The 24,985-nt window shown below is 35.4% G+C and overlaps 1 protein-coding gene across 6 annotated transcripts in view; it reads left to right on the plus strand.

The window, feature by feature from the left end:
* The window catches only part of RPS6KA6 (ribosomal protein S6 kinase A6), a 137,110-nt gene that overhangs the window by 54,460 nt on the left and 57,665 nt on the right, over positions 1-24,985 (plus strand). For all 6 annotated transcript variants that reach the window (XM_009197859.4, XM_031660574.1, XM_003917939.5 and 3 more), the window contains 4 exons: positions 14,510-14,652; positions 17,103-17,173; positions 17,411-17,499; positions 18,609-18,667. In XM_009197859.4, coding sequence (XP_009196123.2) covers positions 14,510-14,652; positions 17,103-17,173; positions 17,411-17,499; positions 18,609-18,667 — 362 coding nt within the window. The remainder of the gene's footprint in view (positions 1-14,509; positions 14,653-17,102; positions 17,174-17,410; positions 17,500-18,608; positions 18,668-24,985) is intronic.

A 24,985-nucleotide genomic window follows, 5' to 3' on the forward strand; every position in this document is an offset into this window, starting at 1 on the left:
AGAGTTTCGAGATTTTTATATAATACATAAATTTGTATTTTACAGCAATTAAAAAGATAATTAAAAATTAATTCCTCTTTTCATTTTTGCTTAATAAAGTATACCTGTTTTGTCAGAGGTGAGAAAGAGAGGTGGGAAAGAGTAGAAAAAACCCCTATTTTTCTCTCTCTACGTTAAGGTTAGTTACGTAAATAATGATGCCAAGTTGATTTGTATTTAGTATTCTCATTTTAATTCTGCTTTTGATAGATTTTAGAGACTTAAACTGTCTGAGGAGGGAAGAATAGATAGAATCAATATTAATTTATAAGCAAGGGACACAAAGCATGTAACAGGAAGAAATGTGATTCATAATTTTTTTGACAACTCAATTTATTTTCCTTGCAATGGCACAAACATTTCTGTTAAAGACTGTGTACAATAATAAATATTAGATAATTTACAGTTTTGTGATTATAACCTAGGTCAAGGTTTTATAATGACTACATTTATGGATTTACCCCGACAGCATTCCAATGAGGTTGGCTAAAGTATGACCACTCACAGCAAGTATTTTAACCCATTTATGCCTGAGGCTGCAATTTTTAGAATTTTTGCAGTCAGACTTTGATGATGACCTTGAGCAGTAGGATATAAATAACTCCCACATGCTTAGCGTTCCAATAATGGAACACTAGGCATAAATAGGTTTAAGAATTCTTTTATAATGTTTCTTTTAATTTATTTTATGTTCTTTATCTCTCTTTCTCTTTAATTTTTCTTGTTTACTTTCTTTCTTTCTTAACCTCCTGTGTATCTTTCCTCCCTGCTATACGTCTCTTCCTATCTCCTTCTTTCCTTCCATATTGAATAGTACAGTAAAAAATACCAGATTGATTGCTATTTGCTGTTGACACCAGGGAGCTGTGTGCATGTTGTTATGATTTAACAATGTCTCACCTAGGGAGGGTCTTTGCTAGCATTCTGTTTTCCAAGAATAATTGCAGGAGAATGACAATACTTTTTTTTTTTTTTTTTTTTTTTTCCACCAGTCCACTTTAAAAATTCTCCAGACATAAGGAATGGACCTAATATCTGAAATGAAAGGCTACTGTGAAATTACAATGGACTATAGAAAGTTTCCTGTTATAACTGTGCTTTGAGTCTGATTGGCCTCATTCTGAGTTTATGATTTTTATAGCGAATCAGTAGAATGAGAGTGGATGAGAGTGGATATCCCCAGATATCTACATCCTTGCTAATATATTATTTATATTATATATTATTATAAGATTTAAGTTTTTTTTTTTTCTGAAATCCTGCATCCTTTTCATACTCTGTACAAAATCCCTCCCATAGTTTATATAAAAATAACTTTATAATATGACTTGCCTCTTTAGAAAAATTATTTAATCATAATATCCCATTAAAAAGATTCCTCAAGGATCTAGAACTAGATGTACCATATGACCCAGCCATCCCATTACTGGGTATATACCTAAAGGATTATAAATCATGCTGCTCTAAAGACACATGCACACGTATGTTTATTGCAGCACTATTCACAATAGCAAAGACTTGGAATCAACCCAAATGTCCATCAGTGACAGATTGGATTAAGAAAATGTGGCACATATACACCATGGAATACTATGCAGCCATAAAAAAGGATGAGTTTGTGTCCTTTGTAGGGACATGGATGCAGCTGGAATCCATCATTCTTAGCAAACTATCACAAGAACAGAAACCAAACACTGCATGTTCTCACTCATAGGTGGGAACTGAACAATGAGATCACTTGGACTCACAGGAAGGGGAACATCACACACCGGGGCCTATCATGGGGAGGGGGGAGGGGGGAGGGATTGCATTGGGAGTTATACCTGACGTAAATGACGAGTTGATGGTTGCAGCACAGCAACATGGCACAAGTATACATATGTAACAAACCTGCACATTATGCACATGTACCCTACAACTTAAAGTATAATAATAATAAATAAATTTAAAAAAAAAAGTATAGCTTGAATACAGAATCTATTTGAACTGTGATTAATCTGTTGCACTTTTTAATTTTTTTTTTTTTTTTAAGAGACAGAGTCTTACTCTGTCACCCAGGCTGGAGGGCTGTGGCATGATCACATCTTATCACAGCCTTTATTTAACTCCCGGGCTCAAGCCATCCTCCCACCCCAACCTTCTGAGTAGCTGGGACTTCAGGAACGTGCCACCACATCCAGCTATTTTTTTTTTTTTTTTGTAGAGACAGAGTCTTGCTATATTGCCCAGGCTGGTCTTGAACTCCGGGCCTCAAGCAATCCTCCTGCTACGGCTCCCCAAAGTGTTGGGGTAACAGTTGTGAGCCACTGTGCCCAGCCTATAATGTGTTTTCTGAGAGACGTAATTCAGAAGCAACTTCTACAAAGAGAGGGAAGAAAAATATACAGTGGTCAGAGATGTAAATCACACAGTACTTGAGCTGAGTATTTAAGAGAAGAATGTATACTTGAGAAAATAATTCTATGTAGTTTTTATAGTTACTTGCAAACTAATCACTGAGATTGCTTTTATTTATAGTAAATATTCATCAAATTATTATATTCTGAGTGTGCTTTTAAAGTTTAAAGTCTTATAAAAGAGTCTTTTAGATTACAAAGATGTGAAACACTGACACTCAAACCTACCCCCCAAAATAACCCTTCCATTATATAGTTGAATTGTACATTTTCTTTTATTTTCAAATTAGTGATTTGGAAAAACCACTGTATAACATATGGCTTATCTAATCTTGTAGCTAGTTTTATAGTTGTACAATTTTTGTTAGTTGATTGCTGAACAAATTATACTTGTTAAATAACAGTTTAGTCAGAAATAGTATGGCAAAGGAACTCTGTGGATTGGCATAAATCTCTGAAAGGTTAACAGGTGAATAAGAAAATTCTTCTCTCCCCACTTCTCTCTGGAATGGCCAAAGAAACCAGTGTTCTTCTCCACAAGCTATGTTATATTCAGCTGAACTGACCTGGAAGACTAGATGTTAATTATATTTACTTTTGTAAATGGAATGTGCAGAGTTTACAAGTTTCAATATACAGAGAAAGAACATAGTAGCACAGTGAAAATATTTTTAAAGATTATACTGAAAGTTAAGATACATTAAGCTATTATCTCAGGATAAGTGATTTTTTTAAATGAAAATATTGAGCAGAGTTAGAAAATCAGTTTTGAGGGGACCTAAAATTAAGAGTTAATGTTGATGTTTTGTTGTAAACGAGCAATATAGGGCTTATAGATTTTTAATTTTTAAAATGAAAGTATACTTTACATATGTTAAAACTCATCCTTCTGATGTCTTTTGGTGATGGAACTATCCTGTGTCTTGACTGCATCAATGTCAGTGTCCTGGCTGTAGTTATAGTACTATAGTTTTGCAAGATTTTAGCATGGGGGAAACTGGATAAACAGAATCCCTGTAGTTTTTCATGTAACAGCATACGAATCTGCAATCATCTCAAAATATAAAGTTTAATTTTTAAAAATCACTTTTTTGTGTATAGTTCTGCAAGTTTTGACAAATGCGTACAGCCTTGTAACTATCACCAAAATAAAAATATGGAACAGTTCCATAACCCTCCTCCTCCAAATTCTCCCCTTATAAGTCAATCCTCCCTTGACCCCAAGCCAACTACCAGTCTACTTTCTGTTCCCGTATATATGCTTTTCCCATAATGTAATTATGAACAGAGGCATACAGTATACAGCCTTTTGAGACTGGCTTCATTTAATTAGCATAGGGCATTTGAGATTCATCCATATTGTTGGCTGTATCAATGAATATTTTTTTAAATTGCTAAGTAGTGTTTCATTTTATGGTGGTACCATAATTTGTTTATCCATTCCTCAATGAGGAGGCATTTGAGTTGTTTCCTCTTTTGGGCAATGATGAATAAAGCCACTGTAAACTTTCATGTATAGGTTTTTTGACCATAAATTTTTATTTCCTTTAAGTAAATACATAAGGAGTGAGATTAGTTGATCATATGTTGAGTGTATTTAACTAAGTGAGAAAACTTCAAACTGATTCCCAAAGTGGTTGTAATATTTCGTATACCCACCCGCAATGTCTAGTGGATCTGTATCCTCACTAGCATTTTGTATTGTTAGTATTTTTTATTTTATCTATTCAAATAGGCATTAGGTAGAATTATCATGGTTTTATTTTGTATTTTTCTAAAACTAATGACACTAAGCACATTTTCATGTATTTATTTCTTTGAAGAAGTGTCTATTCAGATCTTTTGCCCATTAAAAAATGGATTGTTTGATTTTCAACCTATAATTTTTTATATTTTTTTAAATTTAAATTTTAATTTTGTGGGTACATACTTGTATATATTTATGTGTTGTATGAGATATTTTGATACAGGCATGCAGTGCCTAATAATCACATCAGGGTAAATGGGGTATATACATCATCTCAAGCATTTATCCTTTGTGTTACAAGCAATCCAGTCATATGCATTTAGTTATTTTAAAATGTATAATTATATTATTTTGGACTATACTCACCCTGTTGTGCTAGCTAATATTAAGTCTTATTTATTCTCTCCAACTGTTTTTCACACCCATTATCCATCCCCCATCCTCTAAGTCCCTTCCCCTTGTACCCTTCCTAGCCACTGGTAACCATCCTTCTACTCTCTATTTCCATGAGTTCAATTATTTTAATTTTCATCTTTCATAAATAAGTGAGAACATAAGTTTATTTTTCTGTGCCTGGCTTATTTCAGTTAACACAATGATCTCCAGTTCCACCCACAATGCAGATGAAAGGTTCTTACTCTTTTTTATGGATGAATAGTACTCTGTTGTGTTTAAGTGCCTCATTTTCTTTATCCATTTGTCTGTCAGTGGGCATTTAGATTGCTTTCTTATCATGGTTATTAAAAACAGTGCTGCAGCAAACATGGGAGTACAGATATCTCTTCATTGTACTGATTTCCTTTCTTTTACATATGTACCCAGCAGTGGGATTAATGGATCGTATGGTAGCTCTATTTTTAGTTTTTTTGAGGAACCTCTAAACTGTTCTCCATAGTGGTTGTGCAAATTTACATTCCCACCAATAGCGTATGAGATTTCCTTTTTCTCCGCATCCTCATCAGCATTTTTTTATTGCCTGACTTTTGAATAGAGGCCTCATTTTAGGGAGAAATTATATCTTACTGTAGTTTTGATTTGCTTTTCTCTGGTGATCAGTGATGTTGAGCACCTTTTCATATGCCTGTTTGCCATTTGTATGCTTTCTTTTGAGAAATGTCTATTCAGATCTTGTGCTCATTTTTTAATTGGATTATTAGACTTTTTCCTGTAGAGTTGTTTGAGCTCCTTATATATTCCTGTTATTAATCCCTTGTCAGATGGGCAGTTTGCAAATATTTTCCCTTATTCCATGAATTGTCTCCTCATGTTATTGATTGTTTCCTTTGCCATGCAGAAGCTTTTTAACTTGATGTGATCCAGTTTGTACATATTTGCTTTGATCACCTGTGCTTGTGGGCTATTACTTAAGAAATCTTTGCCCAGTCCAATGTCCTGGCAACTTTATCCAATGTTTTCTTGTAGTAGTTATATTGTTCAAGGTCTTAGATGTAAATTTTCAATCTATTTTGTTTTTATTTTTGTATATAGCAAGAGCTAGCGATATAGTTTCATTCATCTGTAGATGCATATCCAGTTTTCCTAGCACCATTTATTGAACACGCCGTCCTTTACCCATTGTATGTTCTTGGCACCTTGTCAAAAAGGAGTTTACTATAGATACATGGATTTATCTCTGGGTTCTCGATTCCATTCCCCTGTCCTATGTTTCTGTTTTCATGACAGTACCATGTTACTATAGCTTTGTAGTATAATTTGAAGTCAATAATGTGATTCCTCCAGTTTTGTTCTTTTCTCATAGGTAGCTTTATCTATACTGGGTATTTTGTGGATCCATATAAATTTTAGGACTTTTTTTTCTATTTTTGTGTAGAATCTCATTCTATTTTGAAAAGTATTCTATTTTGAAAGGTATTGTGTTTAATCTGTAGATTGCTTTGGGTAGTATGGACAATTTTAACAATACTGATTCTTTCAATTCATGAACTTGGAATACCTTTCCATTTTTTGTGTGTCTTTCTCAATTTCTTGCATCATTTTAGTATGTTCCTTTTTACATGTCTTCTTTAATTTCTTTTTATCAATGTTTTGTAGTTTCATTGTAGAGATACTTTACTTCTTGTTTAATTACTAGGTATTTGATTTTCTTTTTAGCTATTATAAGTGGGATCACTTTCTGGATTTCATTTTCAGATTGTTCTCTGTCGGCCTGTAGAAATGCTACTGATTTTTGTATGTTCATTTTGTATCCTGCAACTTTGTTGAGTTTGTCAGTTCTAATAGTTTCTTGGAGGAGTCTTTTGGTTTTTCCAAATGTAAGATAATACCATCTGTAAAAAGGGATAATTTGACTTCTTCCTTTCTCACTTGGATACCCTTTATTTCTTTCTCTTGTCTGATTGCTCTGGTTAGGACTTGCAGTACTATGTTGATTAACAGTAGTGAAAGCAGGCATCCTTGTTGTGTTCCGGGTCTCAGAGGAAAGGATGTCAGTTTTTCCCAATTCGTTATGGTACTAACAGTGGGTTTGTCATATATGGCTTTGATTATGTTGATGCATGTTCCTTCTATACCCAGTTTTTTGAGGGTTTTTTTTTTTTTTTTATCATGAAGAGATGTTGAATTTCATCAGGTGCTTTTTCAGCATCAGTTGAAATCATCATGTGGTTTTTGTCCTTCATTTTGTTGGTATGATGTATCATATTATGTGATTTGCATATGGTGAACCATCCTTGCATACCTGGGACAAATCCCACTTGGTCTTGATGAACAGTCTTTTTGATGTATTATTGAATTCAATTTGCTAGTATCTTGTTGAGGATTTTTGCATTATTATTCATCAGAGATATTGGCCTGTAGTTTTTTGTTGTTGTTGTATCTTTGTCTGGTTTGGGTATCAGGGTAATACTTGCCTCATAGAATGACTTTGGGAGTATTCCCTCCTGCTCTATTTTTTGTAATATTATGAGCAGGATTGGTATTAATTCTTCTTTAAATGTTTGGAGGAATGTAGCACTGAAGCCATCAGGCCCTGGGCTGTTCATTACTGAGAGACTTTTTATTATTGTGTTGATCTTACTACTTGTTATTGACCTCTTCAGGTTTTGGATTTCTTGGTAGGTTTTATGTGACAAGGAATTTGTCCATTTTCTCTAGATTTTCCCATTTATTGGCATGTAGTTGCTCATAGTAGCCACTAATGACCCTTTGAATTTTTGTGGTATCAGTCATAATGCTTCCTTTTTCATCTCTAATTTTAATTATTGGGGTCTTCTCCCTGTTTTTCTTTGATAGTCTGGCTAATGGTTTGTCAATTTTGTTTATTTTTTCAAAAAGCAAGTTTTTATTTCATTGATGTTTTATATTATTTTCCTCATTTCAAATTCATTTATTTCTGCCCTGATATTTATTACTTCTTTTCTCCTATTAATTTTGGGTTCAATTTGCTTGCTTCTCTAGTTCTTCAAGATACATCATAAGGCTATTTGAAGTTTTTTTTTTTTTTTTTATATAAGCACTTTCAGCTATAAATTTCCATCTTAGTACTGCTTTCACTGTATTCCATAGGATTTTTTATGTTGTATTTCTATTATCATTTGTTTCAAGAATTTTTAAAATTTCTTTTTTAATTTTTTTATTGACTCTCTGGTCATTCAGGAACATATTGTTTTATTTCTATGTATTTATATAGTTTCCAAAATTCCTCATTGTTGATGTCTAGTTGTATTCAATGTGGTCACAGAAGATGCTTGATATTATTTCAGATTTTTGAATATATTAAGACTTGTTTTGTGATGTAACATATGGTCTATTCTTGAGAATGATCCATGTGCTGAGGAGAAGAGTGTGTATTCTGCAGCCTTTGGATGAAATGTTCTGTAAGTATCTATTAGGTCCACTTCTTCTATGGTGCAGATTAAGTCCGATGTTTCATTGTTGAGTTTTCTGTCTGGGAGGTCTGTCCACTGCTGAAAGTGGGGTGTTGAAGTCACTGGCTGTTACTGTATTGAGTTCTATATCCCTCTTTATCTATAATATTATTTGCTCTCTATATATGGATGCTCCAGTTTGGGGTACATAGATATTTATAATTTTTCTGTCTTCTTGCAAGATTGACCCCTTTATCATTCATTATATAATGACCTCCATTTCCCTTCTTGCAATTTTTGCCTTCAAATCTATTTTGTATGATATGACTGCTCCTGCTCCTTTGTGGTTTCCATTGGCATGGAATATCTTTTCCCATTCCTTTATTTTCAGTCTGTATGTGTCTTTATGCGTGAAGCGTGTTTCTTGTAGGCAACAGATCATTGTTTCTTGTTTTTTCATGGGTTCATCCAGTCTATGTATTTTTATTGTTTAGTCCATTTATATTCAATGTTGTTATTAATGAATAGGGACTTACTCCTGCCATTTTTTTAGTTGCTTTCTGGTCCGCTCTTCCTTGTTTTCTTCATCCCTGCCCTCCTTTTACTGAAGGTGATTTTCTGTGGTGCTATGATTTAGTTTCTAATTATTTATTTATTTATTTATTTATTTAGAGATGGAGTCTCACTCTGTCGCCCAAGCTGGAGTGCAGTGGCACGATCTCGGCTCACTGCAAGCTCCGCTTCCCAGGTTCATGGCATTCTCCTGCCTCAGCCTCCCAAGTAGCTGGGACTCCAGGTGCCTGTCACCACACCCGGCTAATTTTTTGGTATTTTTAGTAGAGATGGGGCTTCACCGTGTTAGGCAGGATGGTCTCGATCTCTTGACCTTGTGATCCGCCTGCCTCGGCCTCCCAAAGTGCTGGGATTACAGGCATGAGCCACTGCACCTGGCCTCTTTCTCTTTATTTTTTGCATATTGTATGTTTTTCGGTTTGAGATTACCATGAGGCTTGCCAATATGATCTAATACCCCTTATTTTAAACTGGTGGAAACTTAACACTGATTGTCTAAACAAACATGCAAAAAAAACCTGCTGAAAAACACTACACTTTGACTTCGTCTCCCCACTTTTCAAATTTTTATTGCTTCTCTTTATGTCTTATTGTACTATGTTTTGAAAAGTTTTTGTAGTTATTGTTTGATTGGTTCGTCATTTAGTCTTTCTACTTAAGAGGAATTTACACCCCACAATGACAATGAAATAATATTCCCTGCATTTTTCTTTGTGCTTACTATTATAGAGAGTTTTGTACCTTCAGATGATTTCTTCTTGCTCATTACATACTTTTCTTTCAGATTGAAGAACTCCCTTTAGCATTTCTTATAAGACAGGTCTGGTGTTGATGAAATCTCTGTTTTTGTTTTTCTGGGAAAGTCTTTATTTCTCCATCATGCATGAAGAATACTTTTTGCCAGTTATAATAGTGTAGACTAATTTTTTTTCAGTGCTTTAAATATGTTATGCCCCTCTATCCTAACCTATAATGCTTTCACTGAAAAGTATGCTGCCAGGTGTATTGGGGCTCCATTATGTGATTTGTTTATTTTCTCTTGCTGTTTTTAGGATACTTTATCATTGAACTTTTGGAGTTTGATTATTAAATGCCTTGAGGTGGTCTTCTTTAGTTTAAATCTGTTGGATGTTGTAAAACTTTCTTGTACTTGTATGTTTATTTCTTTCTCTAGGTTTCGGGAGTTATCTGATAGTATCCCTTTGAATACACTTCTTACCCCTCTTTCTCTCTCTACTTTCTATTCAAGTCCAGTAGCTCTTAGACTTGCCCCTCTTAGGCTATTTTCTAGATCTTGTAGGCATGCTTTATTCTTTTCCTTTTTTTTAAATTTTGTCTCCTCTGTGTATTTTCAAATAGCCTGTCTTGAAGCTCACAAATTATTTTCACTTCTTGATCAGTTCTTCTATTAAGAGACTGTCATGCATTCTTCAGTATGTCAAGTTGCATTTTTCAGCTCTAGAATTTCCACTTGATTCTTTTTAATTATTTTAATCTCTTTATTATAGTTATCTGATAGAATTGTAAATTCCTTCTCTTTGTTATCTTTAGTTTCGTTGAGTTTCCTCAACAGAGCTATTTTGAATTATCTGTCTGAAAGCCTGCATATCTATCTCTGTTTCTCCAGAATTGATTCCTCGTTCCTTATTTAGTTCATTTGGTGAGGTCATGTTTTTCTGGATGGTCTTGCTGCTTGTAGATGCTTGGGAGTGTATGGGCATTGATGAGTTAGATTTTTAATTTGGTCTTCGCACTCCAGGCTTATTTGTACCTGTCCTTCTTGGGAAGACTTTACAGGTATTCGCTGGGAGTTGAACCCCAAGCCCAATAATGCTACAGTTTTATAGGCTCCTAGAGGTAACCCATTGGTGGCCTTGGATAAATTCTGGAAGAATTCTCTGTATTACCAGTTGGAGAACCTCATTCTTTTCCCTTATTTTCTCCCAAACAAATGGAGTCTATCTCTGTGCTGAGCCACCTGGAATGGGGATGTGGTTATGCAATCATTTCTATGGCTGCCACCACTCAGACTGTATTAAATCAAACTGCAAGCCAGCACAACACTGAGTCTTGCCCTTGGCTCACTATAACTATTACCTGGGTAAAACCTATTTTCACTCAAGACCATAGTGCTCTACAATCAGCAGATGTTAAGGCCAAACAGGTTTGTGTCTGTCTTTTCAGGGCAGTGAGTTCCCCCTGGCCCCAGGTAGGACCAGACATGCTGTCTGGGAGCCAAGGATTAGAGTCACATACCTTAGAAATTTACCTGAAGTTCTATTCTACTGCAACTAAGGTGGCACTCAGACCATAACCCAGAATCTTTGTTGCACTTCCCTCCCCTTTCCACAGGCAGAGGAACCTCTCCCTGTAGCCATCAGCACCAGCAGCCCATAGCAGGGGTTCTCCCAGGCCACTGGCAACGTTCACTTAAAGCCCAGTGGTTCTTCAGTCAACAACTGGTGAATGCTGCCAGGCTGGGAATTCACTCTTCAGAGCACTGGGCTCCCGTATGCCCCAGGGCAGATCTAGAAATGATATTCAAGAGCCTAGGCTTAGACTCAGAGATCTCAAGAGCCTGCTTATTGGCCTACCCCACTGTGGCCAAGCTGGTGCCTAAGGTGCATTACCTTTCTGTCTGCTTTTCTCAAACAGAAGGATTTTTTTTTTCTGTAGCTACCACAGCTCTCAATTTTTGGGTCACACCTGAAGCCAGCATGTCTCAGAGCCCAAGGTCCATGGTGTACTACCTGGGTATATTGCTGCTGGTGGTTGTTCGTGGTGCAAGAGCTCTTTAATCAGCAGGCAATTAATCCTGCCAGGACTGGGTTCTTCTTTTCAAGACAGTGGGTTTCCTTTTGGCCCAAGGTGTGTCTAGAAATATCATCCATGAGCTAGGGCCTGGAATGGGAACCTCACAACTCTACACAGTGTCCTGTCCTACTATGGCTGAGCTGATATCCAAGATGCAAGACAAAGTCCTCTTTACTGTTTGCTCCTTCCTCCTTAAGCGGAAGGAAGGAGTCACTTTTGTTGCTGTGCTGTCTGGGTTTGGGGGAATGGTGGCACAAGTACTCCCTTAGCCACCCTGACTGGTGTTTACCTAGGTCACATGCCACCCTAGTCCACTGGCTCTAATTCCAGTTCAACACTAGTAGTTGCCTAGGAATTGCAGAGTTTACATCTTAGACTGCCTTTTAAGTTTACCTAGGACCCCAGAGCACTTTGGCCCAAGATGGTGAGGCTTGCTGAGGAGTTCAAATTTAGACCACTGGGATGGGCAATTCCCTTCTGTCTAGTTCTTGTCCAAAAACTTCCTCCGGCCGGGTGCAGTGGCTCATGCCTATAAACCCAGCACTTTGGGAGGCTGAGGTGAATGGATCATCTGAGGTCAGGAGTTCGAGACCAGCCTGACCAACATGGTGAAACCCTGCCTCTACTAAAAGCACGAAATAAATTAGCCACCCATGGTGGCAGATGCCTGTAATCCTAGCTACTCAGGAGGCTGAGGCAGGAGAATCACTTGAACCTGAGAGGCAGAGGTTGCAGTGAGCAAGACTTTGTCTAAAAAAAAAAAACACACACACACAAAAAAAAAAACAAAAAAAAAAACTTAAAAAATAAAAAATAACAAAACCTTCCTCCATATGTGGGTGCTGGCTGAGGCGAGCATGACTTTGCTCTCTGCTGTAACAGGGCAGCACTGAATTCAATGTAAAGCCCCCCAGTTGCTGAGTTTTCCCTCCCCTATCTGCAAAGACTCTCCTCATTGCATGACTGCTGCTGGGGCATGGGGAGGGGGTGTCATCAGTGATTCATGACTGTCTCTTCTACCCTCTCCAATGCCTCTTTCAGCAATATGAAGTTAAAACTAAGTACTGTGATCACTCACCTGATTTTTGATTCCTGTGATGGTGCTTTTCTGTGTGCAGAGAGTTGTTGAACTTTGGTGTTCCTGCAGAAGCTACAAATGGTATAGGCTTCTATTTCGCCATCTTGCTCCATCCTCTCCTCCTGTAGCTTCTTTTTCATTTTCTTAATACCATTTTCTGAAGAACAGTTTTGTTTATTTCGATGATATCTAGTTTATCATTATTTTTATTTTATGGATTATACTTTTCATGTATAACCCAAGATCACAAAGATTTTCTATTCTTTTTGTAAATTTTATGTTAGGTTTTACATGGTTTACGATCCATTTTGAGTTAATTATTTATGGTATGAGGATGAACTTTTCTATATCTCTATCCTACTTGTTCTGGTACCATTTGTTGAAAAGACTGCTTTTTCTCCATAGAATTGTTTTTGCACCTTTGTGATAAATTAAGTGACATTGTAGAGCCAGTTATAATGTGATGTATGTGATCTAAATCACTGCAGTATGCATAAATCCATAGTATATAAACCACAGAACTTATGGGGAAAATGGGGCAAGGGGCATAACTTTAAAATGTTTAATCAATTATACTCAAAAGAGAAGAAAGTAAAAAGGGTAGCATTGTTTTATATGTTTTAAATGATTAAGAAATACATAAAGACTGCAATAAATACAGTTCCTTACCTTGAAAAAAACCTGAAGTTTGCTTGTGGAAGTGGGTGTCAGAAAAGTTACAGTTTGTAAATTATAATGATGTAGTGGAAGTTAGATTATCTGGAACTGGAAGGAAAATTTTAACACTAGAGGTGGACAGGAGTGGCTCATAACAAATACAGTGAAGTAGCTGGTAGATGTTTGAGGTGTGTGCATATGTGTATTTTATGTATTTCTACTTTCCTAAGCTCAGCTGGTTCAGTTTTCTGTGCTCATATGATGTTTCCTGCAGACAAAATCACCCATAAGCCAGTGTGAAATTCATGTTATACTTAGATTGTTTGCTAAGATATCAGTTGCATTAGAACAAATTTGCATTTTCAAAAGAAGCATTATAGCAAAATTAACTGTATATGTTAGTCTATTATTGTACCCTCTTCTGTTCCGTTGATATATATGTCCAACCTTTTTCTGGTACCCCACTGTCTTGATTACTGTAGCTTTATAGTAAGTGTTGAAGTCAGGTGTAGTAGAAGTCTTTTAACTTTCTTCTAACTTTTCAAAATTGTTTGGACTATTTTATTTTCTTGACTTTTTTATACAACTTGTAGAATCAGCTTATTGATTTCTACAAAAGAAATTTTGCTGGGATTTTATTAAAGTTTCATTGAATTGGTATATCAGTTTGGGGAGAATTCATACCTTAACAACATTAAATCTTCCAATTCATGAACATGGTATATCTTCCCATTTATTTAGGTCTACTTTGATTTGTTTCATCAGTGTTTCCAGTTTTCAGCATATAATTCTTGCATATATATTTTATAGCTGTAGTTGTATATTTATACCTGTAGATTTCATGTTTGATATTTTTGGTGGTATTATAAATGGTATTTTTTAAATTTCGTCTTCCAGTTGTTCATTAGTAATACCAGGAAATAAGATTGATTTTTATATATTGATATCTTTAGCTCTTTGAAGGCTTTGAACAAAAATGGAAACTCACCAAAGCCAAAGCAAAATTTGTTTTTTTAGTATTTTAAAAAGTATAAGTTACTATTTCTGTTTTGTCTTAGTCTATTTTAAAACTTAGATCAATATGGCAGCTTTGATTTAATTGTTGTTCCCTCACATTTTTTGCATTGTATTCTAGTGCAGACCTGAAAGCATGTATTTTGAGGATGAGATTTAATGGAGGGATCTTTAAATGACCTTAAAGAGTATTGTTATGAAATACAAGCTACTTTCTCTTATTGATCTCACAGGAACTTTCTTAAGAATAATTGTAGGCCATCCATAAATAATTGTAATGTTTAATACATTATTTTGTTTCTTTTGATGTTTTCTGTTTTCTGAAGTTTTTCAGACACATTTTTTGGTAATACTGTTATTATAGATTTTGGACTCAGCAAGGAGTCAGTAGATCAAGAAAAGAAGGCTTACTCATTTTGTGGTACAGTAGAGTATATGGCTCCTGAAGTAGTAAATAGGAGAGGCCATTCCCAGAGTGCTGATTGGTGGTCATATGGTGTTCTTATGGTAAGTAGCAGTATTTGTTTTAATTATACCAACCTGTGATTGATATATAAATTATTTTATTTTATTTCAAAATATAAAAATAATTTTATTTCAAATTTTGGGACTTAGCAGGTCAGAAAGGGGTTCTGATAATTTATAATTAACACCAAAAACCTTGTGATTGGCTAGCTGTTATACAATAAAAATTAAGGTTTTGGTGTTCTGATTTATTTTAAAGTTGCTAGTAAAAAGGTAAATGGCAGCATTGTTATTATAAACTATTCATATTTGATACTTATGAAAAGGTCTGTCAGATTCTATATTTCAGAATGATGAGTTTATCAGTTACATGGTATTTTAATTGAATGTTACAGAACTTAGCACCTTACCACATAGTGTCCTATTGTCAGATTGTTCCGTGCATTCCCTGTTGAACAGAGGAATCATGTCTTATACTACTTTTCATCTCCCATAGTACCAAGCATAGTGAGCATTTCAGTAGATGCTTAATACAGTAGATGCTTAATGACCATTGGTATGAGATTAAGCATAGAATTTGCAGTAGTCAGTAGGATGATAGATAAATAGCTGTTGAATTAGATATAATTTGCTTTTGAGGGCTGATCCATTTTGTCCATTTATCACTGAGTAGCATACCAAATGACACATCAGCATGTTAAGTGCCTATTATAAGCCTGACATATGGAGGCCTGTGGGGTAAGGACTGATTCTAAGTACAATATTTGGTCTTTTTCAATTGGAGTAGCTAAATAAACTCTCAAGAAGTACCTTAGGAGTTCAGGGAAGATTTAATGTAAGCTGATGTAGGCAAACTGGAAGAGTTGGAGCTTAAATTAAGCCCTGAAGGATGGATAAAATTTAAATAGTTGTGTGTCAAGAAGGAGAGTATTGTGATCATATTAGCAAAGACTTGGAGAACCAGTTTGACTAGAGAAGTGGAGAAAGAGGGCAAAGGTGGAGGAAGTGAAGCTATAAACCTATAAGCATTTACACATGATTCTTTGGGTAGGAGGAAACTTTTAGATTCTTAAACAGGATGGAAATTAGAGAAGATTGTATTTTAGGAAGATTAGCCTTGACAGCATTATGTAAGTGGATTGTATTGGAAGAAACTAGAAATAGGAAGACAAAAGAGATCTTAAAAGACAATTGTAAGATTATAGAGATTTCAAAGTAATCTGTTACTAACCTTGGTAGCAAATTAGATGACACAGGTGAAAAAGAGATGAATTGTCAAAGATAAAAATGCCTATAAAATTTGTGAGTTTTAGGGGGATGAAAGAATGGTAAGTTAATAGAAGAGATAGCTGAGGAGGACAGCTGATTTTGGAAGTGGGAAAAAATAATTTCTAACATGTAGCATAGGTTACTGTCGGTTAATGACTCACCACTGGGTGGTGATAAACTAGAAGGGGTAGTGGAGAGAGAATCAGAATCATTTGGAGACCTTAATATGTATATATTAACTACCCAACCTATAGTTTCTTTGAGGGAAGATGTGAGTCCTGTATATGATCCTTCATTCTCTCCCTGAAGTTGTCACATCTACTCCTCCAGTCTTTGGTGGTCTACCATTACTTAAGATTTGGGAAGGAAAGCTGGAGTTTGAAAAGATTAAGGCTTGAACAGCAGATTTTGGGAGACATTAAGATACAGGGAAGACTTGAACGTATAAGCTCACTTAGATTGTGAGTTCAGATAAATGAGTAGAAGACTAAAGGACAAATCTATTATTGAATCTAAGTTTGAGATTTAAATACTGGAGATACAAAAACTTCTCTTTAATGTACTATAATGATTTTTAGAGGTAGTCTGTTTATACCATTATTTAATGTTCTAGTTAGTCACATTGCAGTCAGTTCTCTATGAGAAAATGTTTTCCTTCTTCTGTGTACAACTAAGGTGTGTGTTTCTTTTTTAAAGCTATTGGCATGCGTGTCGGGGGGTGGGGTAGTGGTGCTGGTGTGTTCTGCTGCTTCTACCTCTTTTTTGGGTCCTGTTTTGGGGGCCGTGGAGGGAATGAGAATGGTTAAATCTTTGTTGGGCATGTATGAATTCGAAATGCTTTTCTGCTTATTTTTCCTTTTCCTTTATTATTAAACATTTGCTTCAAAAGAATATCTTTGTTTTAACAGAAAATGCATTGTGTGTATTTTCAGATTGCTTTGGCTTTGAGAACATAGCCAAATTAGAACTGAGGAAGAATTGGTTGGTTTCATCTGCTACAGGTCACCATCAGTTGAGCTATATATATAGAGAGAGAGAGAGTGGGATACCAGAAGTATATTTCTTTAAGTAACCGAATTTTCTGGTCCCATTTTGATCTACTATCATGTAGATCTTACAGTTTGATGATTATATAGTAGAAGTCTCAATTTTTTTCTAAAGAATCTTACTATATATTCTAAGGTGTTCTAATTGTGTGGTGATGTTTTGTTTGTTTGTTTTAGTTTGAAATGCTTACTGGTACTCTGCCATTTCAAGGTAAAGACAGAAATGAGACCATGAATATGATATTAAAGTAAGTGTAAACAGTATGTTTTTCTTTTGGGAAAAAAATCTCTTGCTTTCAGTTTTGAGAAAATTATTGCGGTTTTAAAATAACACGAGAACATTTTTCTCACTGTCTTGTTCCCTTCTACCATATACAGGACTTTATTTACCCTTGTAAAAGCACTTTTAAAAATTCTTTTTGAGATTTTTCAAATCAAATGTGTGGCTAAATTGAAGTGAAACTTTCTAAAATCCTCTGTTTCAGAGCAAAACTTGGAATGCCTCAATTTCTTAGTGCTGAAGCACAAAGTCTTCTAAGGATGTTATTCAAAAGGAATCCAGCAAATAGATTGGGTATTGCTTATTTTCTTAGCTTTTATAGAAGTAACTGCATGTTTTGGGAGGATAATTAAATCTTTATGTTTTCTTGTTTGATTTGAGCACATTACTTCTATACATAGAATTCTTCATTTTGTGTATGCATTTCAGATGAAGTAAACTCTGTTATGTCCATGATTTAAAACTGAAGTAGTCTAGTTAATGAAAGCTTCTGTTCAACCTATTATTAGGTATATATTATGGGTTACTTCTTTTGAAATAATACACAGATTCTCCCTTATACAGGTAGTCTTTTATATATTTGAAGATAGATATTTTGCCCCTCCCAATATTCTTCGAAGTAAACATTATGTTTCTGTAACTACTTTTTTTGACCCCTTTCTGGTAGCCTTTCCCTGTATCCAGATGCGATCCTATTATTTATGCCCTCGTGTGAAAATTTCAGTGTCCGTTTATTCCTTTGTACCTTTTTTTTTTTTTTTTTTTTTTTTTTTTTTGAGACGGAGTCTTGCTCTGTCGCCCAGGCTGAAGTGCAGTGGCCAGATCTCAGCTCACTGCAAGCTCCGCCTCCTGGGTTCACGCCATTCTCCTGCCTCAGCCTCCCGAGTAGCTGGGCCTACAGGCACCCGCCACCTCGCCTGGCTAATTTTTTGTATTTTTTAGTAGAGACGGGGTTTCACCGTGTTAGCCAGGATGGTCTCGATCTCCTGACCTCGTGATCCACCTATCTCGGCCTCCCAAAGTGCTGGGATTACAGGCTTGAGCCACCGCGCCCGACCTCCTTTGTACCTTTTAATTTGGCATATAAACATAAGGTCATAAGATAAATTGGGAGTGAAAAAATATGTATTTAAGTTTAAGTATTATGTTTAATACTATTTTGATTTGAGAGACAGTTTAATATTTCATGATACTCTTTGTAGTTCAGTATGAACATTAGTTGTTTTTTATCACAATAAAATGAAAGGACCAGCTAATAAAATGCCAGATAAGAAATCAAATAATTTTCTTTTCAAGGAATGTATGAAATATGTGTGTTCCTGTTTACAGATAGCAGTCTGGAAGCCAGTGAGCAAGATTTTAAAAAAATCATAAAATTAAAATACCATTTCTTTTTTTTATAGGATCAGAAGGAGTTGAAGAAATCAAAAGACATCTGTTTTTTGCAAATATTGACTGGGATGTGAGTTAAGTAGAAAGCTTGTTATTGAATAACTTCATATGACCAATACAGGAGAGTAAAGGTTTATTGCTTTTAATTTAAATAACAAATCAGTGGAATGTTTACATATGTATTTATTTTTCTTTTTCTTAAAAAAAATTTAGATCTGGGGGTGCATTTGTGGGTTTTTTACATGGATATTGCATAATGGTAGGTTTGGATTTCTAATGTATCCATCAACAAAACAGTGACCATTAGGTAATTTTTCAACCCTCAACCCCCTTTTAACTTCTCCCTTTTGGAGTCCTTGGTGTCTGTTATTTCCATCTGTATGTCCATGTGTTTCCATTGTGTAGCTCCCACTTATAAGTGAGAACATGGGATATTTGATTTTCTGAGTTATTTCACATAGGATAATGATCTCCACCTCCATCCATGTTGCTGCAAAGATAATGATTTTGTTCTTTCTTACAGATGTGTAGTATTCCATGGTGTCTATATACCATATTCTCTTTATCGAATTAACCATTGATGGACACTTAGGTTGATTCCATGACTTTGCTATTGTGAACAGTGCTGTGATAGACATACAAGTGCAGGTGTCCTTTTTATATAATGATTGATTTTTCTTTGGGTACATTCCTGTTAGTGGGATTGCTGGGTCAAATTTTTTTGATTATTATACCTTTGAGAAATTTTCATATGGTTTTTCATAGAGGTTGTACTAATTTACATTCCCATCAACAGCGTATAAGTGTACCCATTTTTTTCCCACATCCATGCCAACATCTATTATTTTCTAACTTTTTAATAATAGCCCTCCTGACTGATATAAAATCATATTTCATTGTGGTTTTAATTTGCATTTTTCTGATGATTAGTAATATTGAACATTTTTCCATGTTTGTTGGCTGCTTTATGTCTTCTTTTGTAAAATGTGTGTTCATATCCTTTGCCCACCTTTTAATAGGTCTGTTTGTTTGTTTACCTGTAGAGTTGTTTGAGTTCCTTGTAGATTCTGGATATTAGTCTTTTGTCAGAGACATAGTTTGCAAATATTTTATCCCATTCTGTAGGTCATCTTTTTACTCTACTGATTATTTCTTTGGCTGTGCAGGAAATTAATTAAGTCCAATTTGTCTACTTTTGTTTTTGTTGCATTTGCTTTTGGGATCTTAGTCATAAATTCTTTGTATAGATCAATGTCCAGAAGAGTTTTGCCTAGGTTTTCTTCTAGTACCTTTGTAGTTTCACGTCTTATGTTTAAGTCTTCAAACCATCTTGAGTTAATTATTGTGAATAGTGAGAGATAGGGGTCCAGTTTTATTCTTCTTCATGTGGCTAGGCAATTTTCCCAACACCATTTATTGAATAGAGTGTTCTCTCCTCATTGTTTATTGTTGTTGATTTTGTAGAAAATCAGATGGCTATAGGTATGCAGCTTTATTGCTGGGATCTCTGTTTTGTTCCATTGATCTATATGTCTATTTTTGTACAAGTACTGTGCTGTTTAAGTTACTATGGCCTTGTAGTATAATTTGAAATTAGGAAATGTGATGCCTCTGGATTTGTTAATTTTACTTAAGGTTGCTTTGGCTATTCAGGCTGTTTTTTTGATTCCGTGTAAACATTAGGATTGTTATTTCTAATTCTCTGAAGGATGACTGATGTTCATAGTTTGATAGGAATTGTACTGAATGTGGATATTGCTTTGGTCAGTATGTTTTTTTGTTTGTTTGTTTTTGTTTTTTTTGTTTTTGTTTTTGTTTTTTTTTTTTTGACAGCATCTCTCTCTATTGCCCAGGCTGGAATGCAGTGGCACAATCACTGCTCACTGCAGCTTTGACCTCCTAGGCTTAAGCAATCCTCCCACTTCAGCCTCCTGAGTAGCTGGGGATACAGGTGTATGCCACCATGCCTGGCTAATGTAAATTTTTTTGGTAAAGATGAGGTCTCGCTATGTTAACTAGGATGGTCTGGAATTTCTGGGTTCAAGTGAGTCTCTTGCCTCAGCCTCCCAAAGTACTGGGATTATAGGCGTGAACCACTGTGCCCGGACTGGTATGATCATTTTAATGATATTGATTCTTCCAATTCATGAGCATGAGATATTTCTCCATTCGTCCATTTGATCTAGTTTCTTTCATCTGTGTTTTATAGTTCTCCTTGTAGAACTCTTTCACATTCTTGGTTAAATGTATTTGTAGGTATTTTACTTTTTGCGGCTGTTGTTAATGAGATCGTTAATGAGAAACTTCATTTGGTTTTCAGTTAGAACATCATTGTTATATAGAAAAGCTACTGATTTTTGTATGTTGATTTTATTTTTTGAAACATTACTGAATTTGTTTATCAAGTCTAGGAGTCTGTTGGAGGAGTCTTGGTTTTTCTCAGTATCTTATATCATCAATGAACAGAGGTACTTTGACTTCCTCTTTTCCAATTTGGATGTCTTTCGTTTCTTTCTCTTGCTTGATTGCTCTGGCTAGGACTTTCCAGTACTGTGTTGACTAGGAGTGGTAAAAGTGGACATCCTTGACCTGTTTCAGTTCCTGAAGGGAATGCTTTCAACTTTCCCATATTTGGTATGATGTTGGAGTATGTTCTTTCTATGCCTATTATATGGAGGGTTTTTATCATCAAGTGATGTTGAATTGTCTCTAATGCTTTTTCTGCATCTATTGAGATGATCACATGATTTATGTTTATAATTTTATGTGGTGATTTGCATTTATTGATTAGTAAATGTCGATCCATCTTTTCATCCCTAGAATAAAATCCACTTGATCATGATTAACTATTTTTTTGCACGTGCTGTTGGATTTGGTTTGCTAGTATTTCGTTGAGGATTTTTGCATCTATGTTCATCTGGAATATTGGCTGGCAGTTTTCTTTTTTGGTTGTGTCCTTACTTGATTTTGCTTTCAGGATGATACTGGTTTTGTATAATTAATTAGGAGGATTCCCAACTCCTCAATTTTTGGGAACAGTTTTAGTAAGATTGGCACCAGCTCTTCTTTGCATGTCTGGAAAAACTTGTTTGTAGACTTATGTGATCCTGTCTTTTTTTGATGGAACATTTTTTATTGCTGGCTCAGTTTCACTATTCCTTTGGTCTGTTTGTATTTTCTGTTTCATCCTGGTTCAGTCTTGGGAGACTGTATGTTTCCAGGAATTTATCCAACATCTAGCTTTTCTAGTTTGTATGTATATACATGTTCATAGTTATCACTGATCATCTTATATATATTTCTGTGGTATCCATTGCAATGTGTGCCCTTTTCAGTTTCTGATTGTACTTGTTACAGTCTTCTGTTTTTTCTTCTTAGTTAAGCCATCTAGTGATCTATCAACTTTATTATTTCAAAGAACCAGCTTCTCATTTTGTTGATCCTTTGTGTCTTTTTTTGATCGCAATCTCATTTAGTTCAGCTAAATGAGACTTAGTTATTTTTTTGTTTTCTGCTAGCTTTGGGTCTGGTTTTTCTTGTTATTCTAGTTTCATGTAGTGTAACAATAGGTCATTGATTTGAGATCTTTCTGTGTTTTTGATTTAGGCATTTAACACTAAAAACTTTCCTCTTGGCACTGCATTGGCTGTATCTCCGACGTTTCGCTATGTTGTGTCTCTATTTTCATTCATTGCAGTTTTTTTTATTCCTGCCTTGATTTTGTTGTTCACCCAAAAGTCATTCATGAGCAACTTGTTTCATTTCCATGTACTTGTGTAGCTTTGAGAGTTCCCCTTGGTATTCATTTCTAATTTTATTCTACTGTGGTCCAATGGGATACTTGATGTGATTTTGATTTTCTTGAATTTATTGAAATTTGCTTTATGGTTAAGCATATGTTCAATTTTGGAGAGTGTTACATGTGCAGATGAGAAAAATGTATATGCTGTAGTTGTTGATTAGAATATTCTGTAAAAGTCCATTTGGTCTAGTGTCCAGTTTAAGTCCAGAGTTTCTTTATTGACATTTGCCTTGATGACCTGTCTAGTATTGTCATTTGGTATTGAAGTCCCACACTATTATTGTATTGCCATCAATCTCTTTTCTTAGGTCTAGTAGTATTTGTTTTTGAATCTGAGCACTCTGGTGTTGGATGCATATATATTTAGGATAATTAAATCTTTTGGTTTAATTGAGCCCTTATCATTTCATTATATAATGCCCTTTTTGCCTTTTGTTACTGTTGCTGGTTTAAAGTCTGTTTTATCTGATATGAGAATGGCTACTTCAGCTCTGCTGTGTTATTTATTTGCATGCTATATGTTTTTCCTCCCATTTACTTTAAGTCTGTAGATGTGCTTACTATTCTATGGGTCTCTTTTTGGCAGCAAATGGTTGGTTTTTGTCTGTTACCCAACTTGCTGGTCTACATATTGTGGATGGGATATTTATGCCATTTATGTTGAAGGTTATATTGATATATGAGGTTTTAATCCTGTCATAATGTTGCTAGCTAGTTGCCTTGGATTCTCAATTGTATGATTGTTTTATAGGATCTTTGAGCTTTCTACTTATGTGTGCCTTTATGATGGTGAGTGACATACTTTTGTTTTCATTTTTAGAACTTCTTTGAGCATTTCTTATGGGGTCTATTTAATGGTGATAAGTTCCTCTAGTGTTTTCTGTTCATGACTTTATGTCTTCATTTTATGAAGCTGATTTTGGCTGGATATAAAATTCTTGGATGCCATTTTTTAAAGGAAGCTAAAATTAGGTCCCCATTCTCTTCTGGCTTGTTAAAATTTCTGCTGAGAGGTTCACTGTCAGTCTGATGAGGTTTCCTTTATTCGTGATTTGATGCTTTTCTCTAGCTTCTTTTATGATTTATTCTTTCACATTGAACTTGGATAGTCTGGCGACTATATCCCTAGGTCACGTTTGTATTCTATAGTGTCTCCTAGGTGTTCTCTGAATTGCTTATATCTAGATATCTGCATCTCTAACAAGATTGGGGATATTTTCCTGAATTAGTTCCTCAATTATGCTTTCCAAACTTCTTTTCTTTTTTTCTTTCTGTCTATAAGTTGTAAGTTTGGTCACTTTACATTATCCCATATTTCTCAAAGACTTTGTTCATTTTTTAAAAAATTATTTGTTATTTAATTTTATCTGATTTAATTCAAAAGACCAGCCCTCATGCTCAAAATTATTTCTTATGCGTGGTCTAGCATGTTATTAAAGTTTTCAACTCTGTTTTGAAATTCCTTTCATCTTTTTTTTCACTTCCAGAATTTTAAAATATATATATATTTATCTTTTATCTCCTGAATTGTTTTCTGATTTTTTTGTTTGTTTGTATGTTTTTGACTTTCTTTTGGATTTCATTGAGCTACCTTACAATCCATATTTTGAATGTTTTATCTGCCATTTCAGAGTTTTCATTTGATTAAGATTCATTGGTAGGTAGCTACTATGACCCTTTGGGGATGTCATTACATTCTTTTTCTTCATAGTCCTGAAGTTCTTATGTTAGTTCCTTCTTATCTGTAGAAGCTGTCACATATTGCTTTTGAATTTGTTTCATTTAGATGTGGTTCACCCCCTGCTGCCATCCCTCTTGGGGGATGTGACTGTAGAGTAGGTTGGGAAGTAGCCAAAAGTCTCTTGGCTTTGTTTCTGTAGGCCCGTGCACTTCTTATCAGGTTTTTACGTTGGGTTTTACAGTTCAATCTATAGGGCAGTAGGTGGCATTTACCAGTAGAAGCCAGCTGTGGCAAAAGCAGATCAGTATGCAGTTGATATTTGTTTATTGTGTGGTGATCTCTGTTGTTTCAGATGATGGGCTGGACAGTGGAATGCCAGGTTCCTTGACCTTCTTGTCCCATGAGGGGTGAGGGGAAAGAGAGCTAGGCAGAGCTTGACTGCCTAGCTTGCACACAAATACCCCAATGATGAACTGGGGAACCAGCCCTGACAGGCATGGTTGGAAGAGTACCTGGTAAACAGTGCCAAGGTCTCAGCAGAGAGTAGGGGGACTAGCTTCACATCCTAGACGGGTAGCAATATGTTCTATTTACCTGTCACACCCCTAACTCAGAGTTCATGGCTCTCAGTTCAGATGCACAACTGCCGTGTATCTCTAGACCACAGTATAGCTGATAGCCACAGAAGACACTTGTCTTGCAGTTGTCTATGGGAGTGGTTTCTGGGTGGAACCTCTTGAATCAGTCCAATACACACAGCTTTGTGACTCACCTGTTTGCCAGTGGGTAATGCTGCTGCTTTCTGTAGATACCACAGAGGGTCTCCACTTTCTAGCACACACAGTTGGGTATTAGCTGTGGGAGTATCGTCTGGTTGGGTCCATCTGAGCTCAGACCCCAGGTTG

The sequence above is a fragment of the Papio anubis genome, chromosome X, assembly GCF_008728515.1.
Source record: "Papio anubis isolate 15944 chromosome X, Panubis1.0, whole genome shotgun sequence".
In the NCBI taxonomy this organism is placed as follows: domain Eukaryota; kingdom Metazoa; phylum Chordata; class Mammalia; order Primates; family Cercopithecidae; genus Papio; species Papio anubis.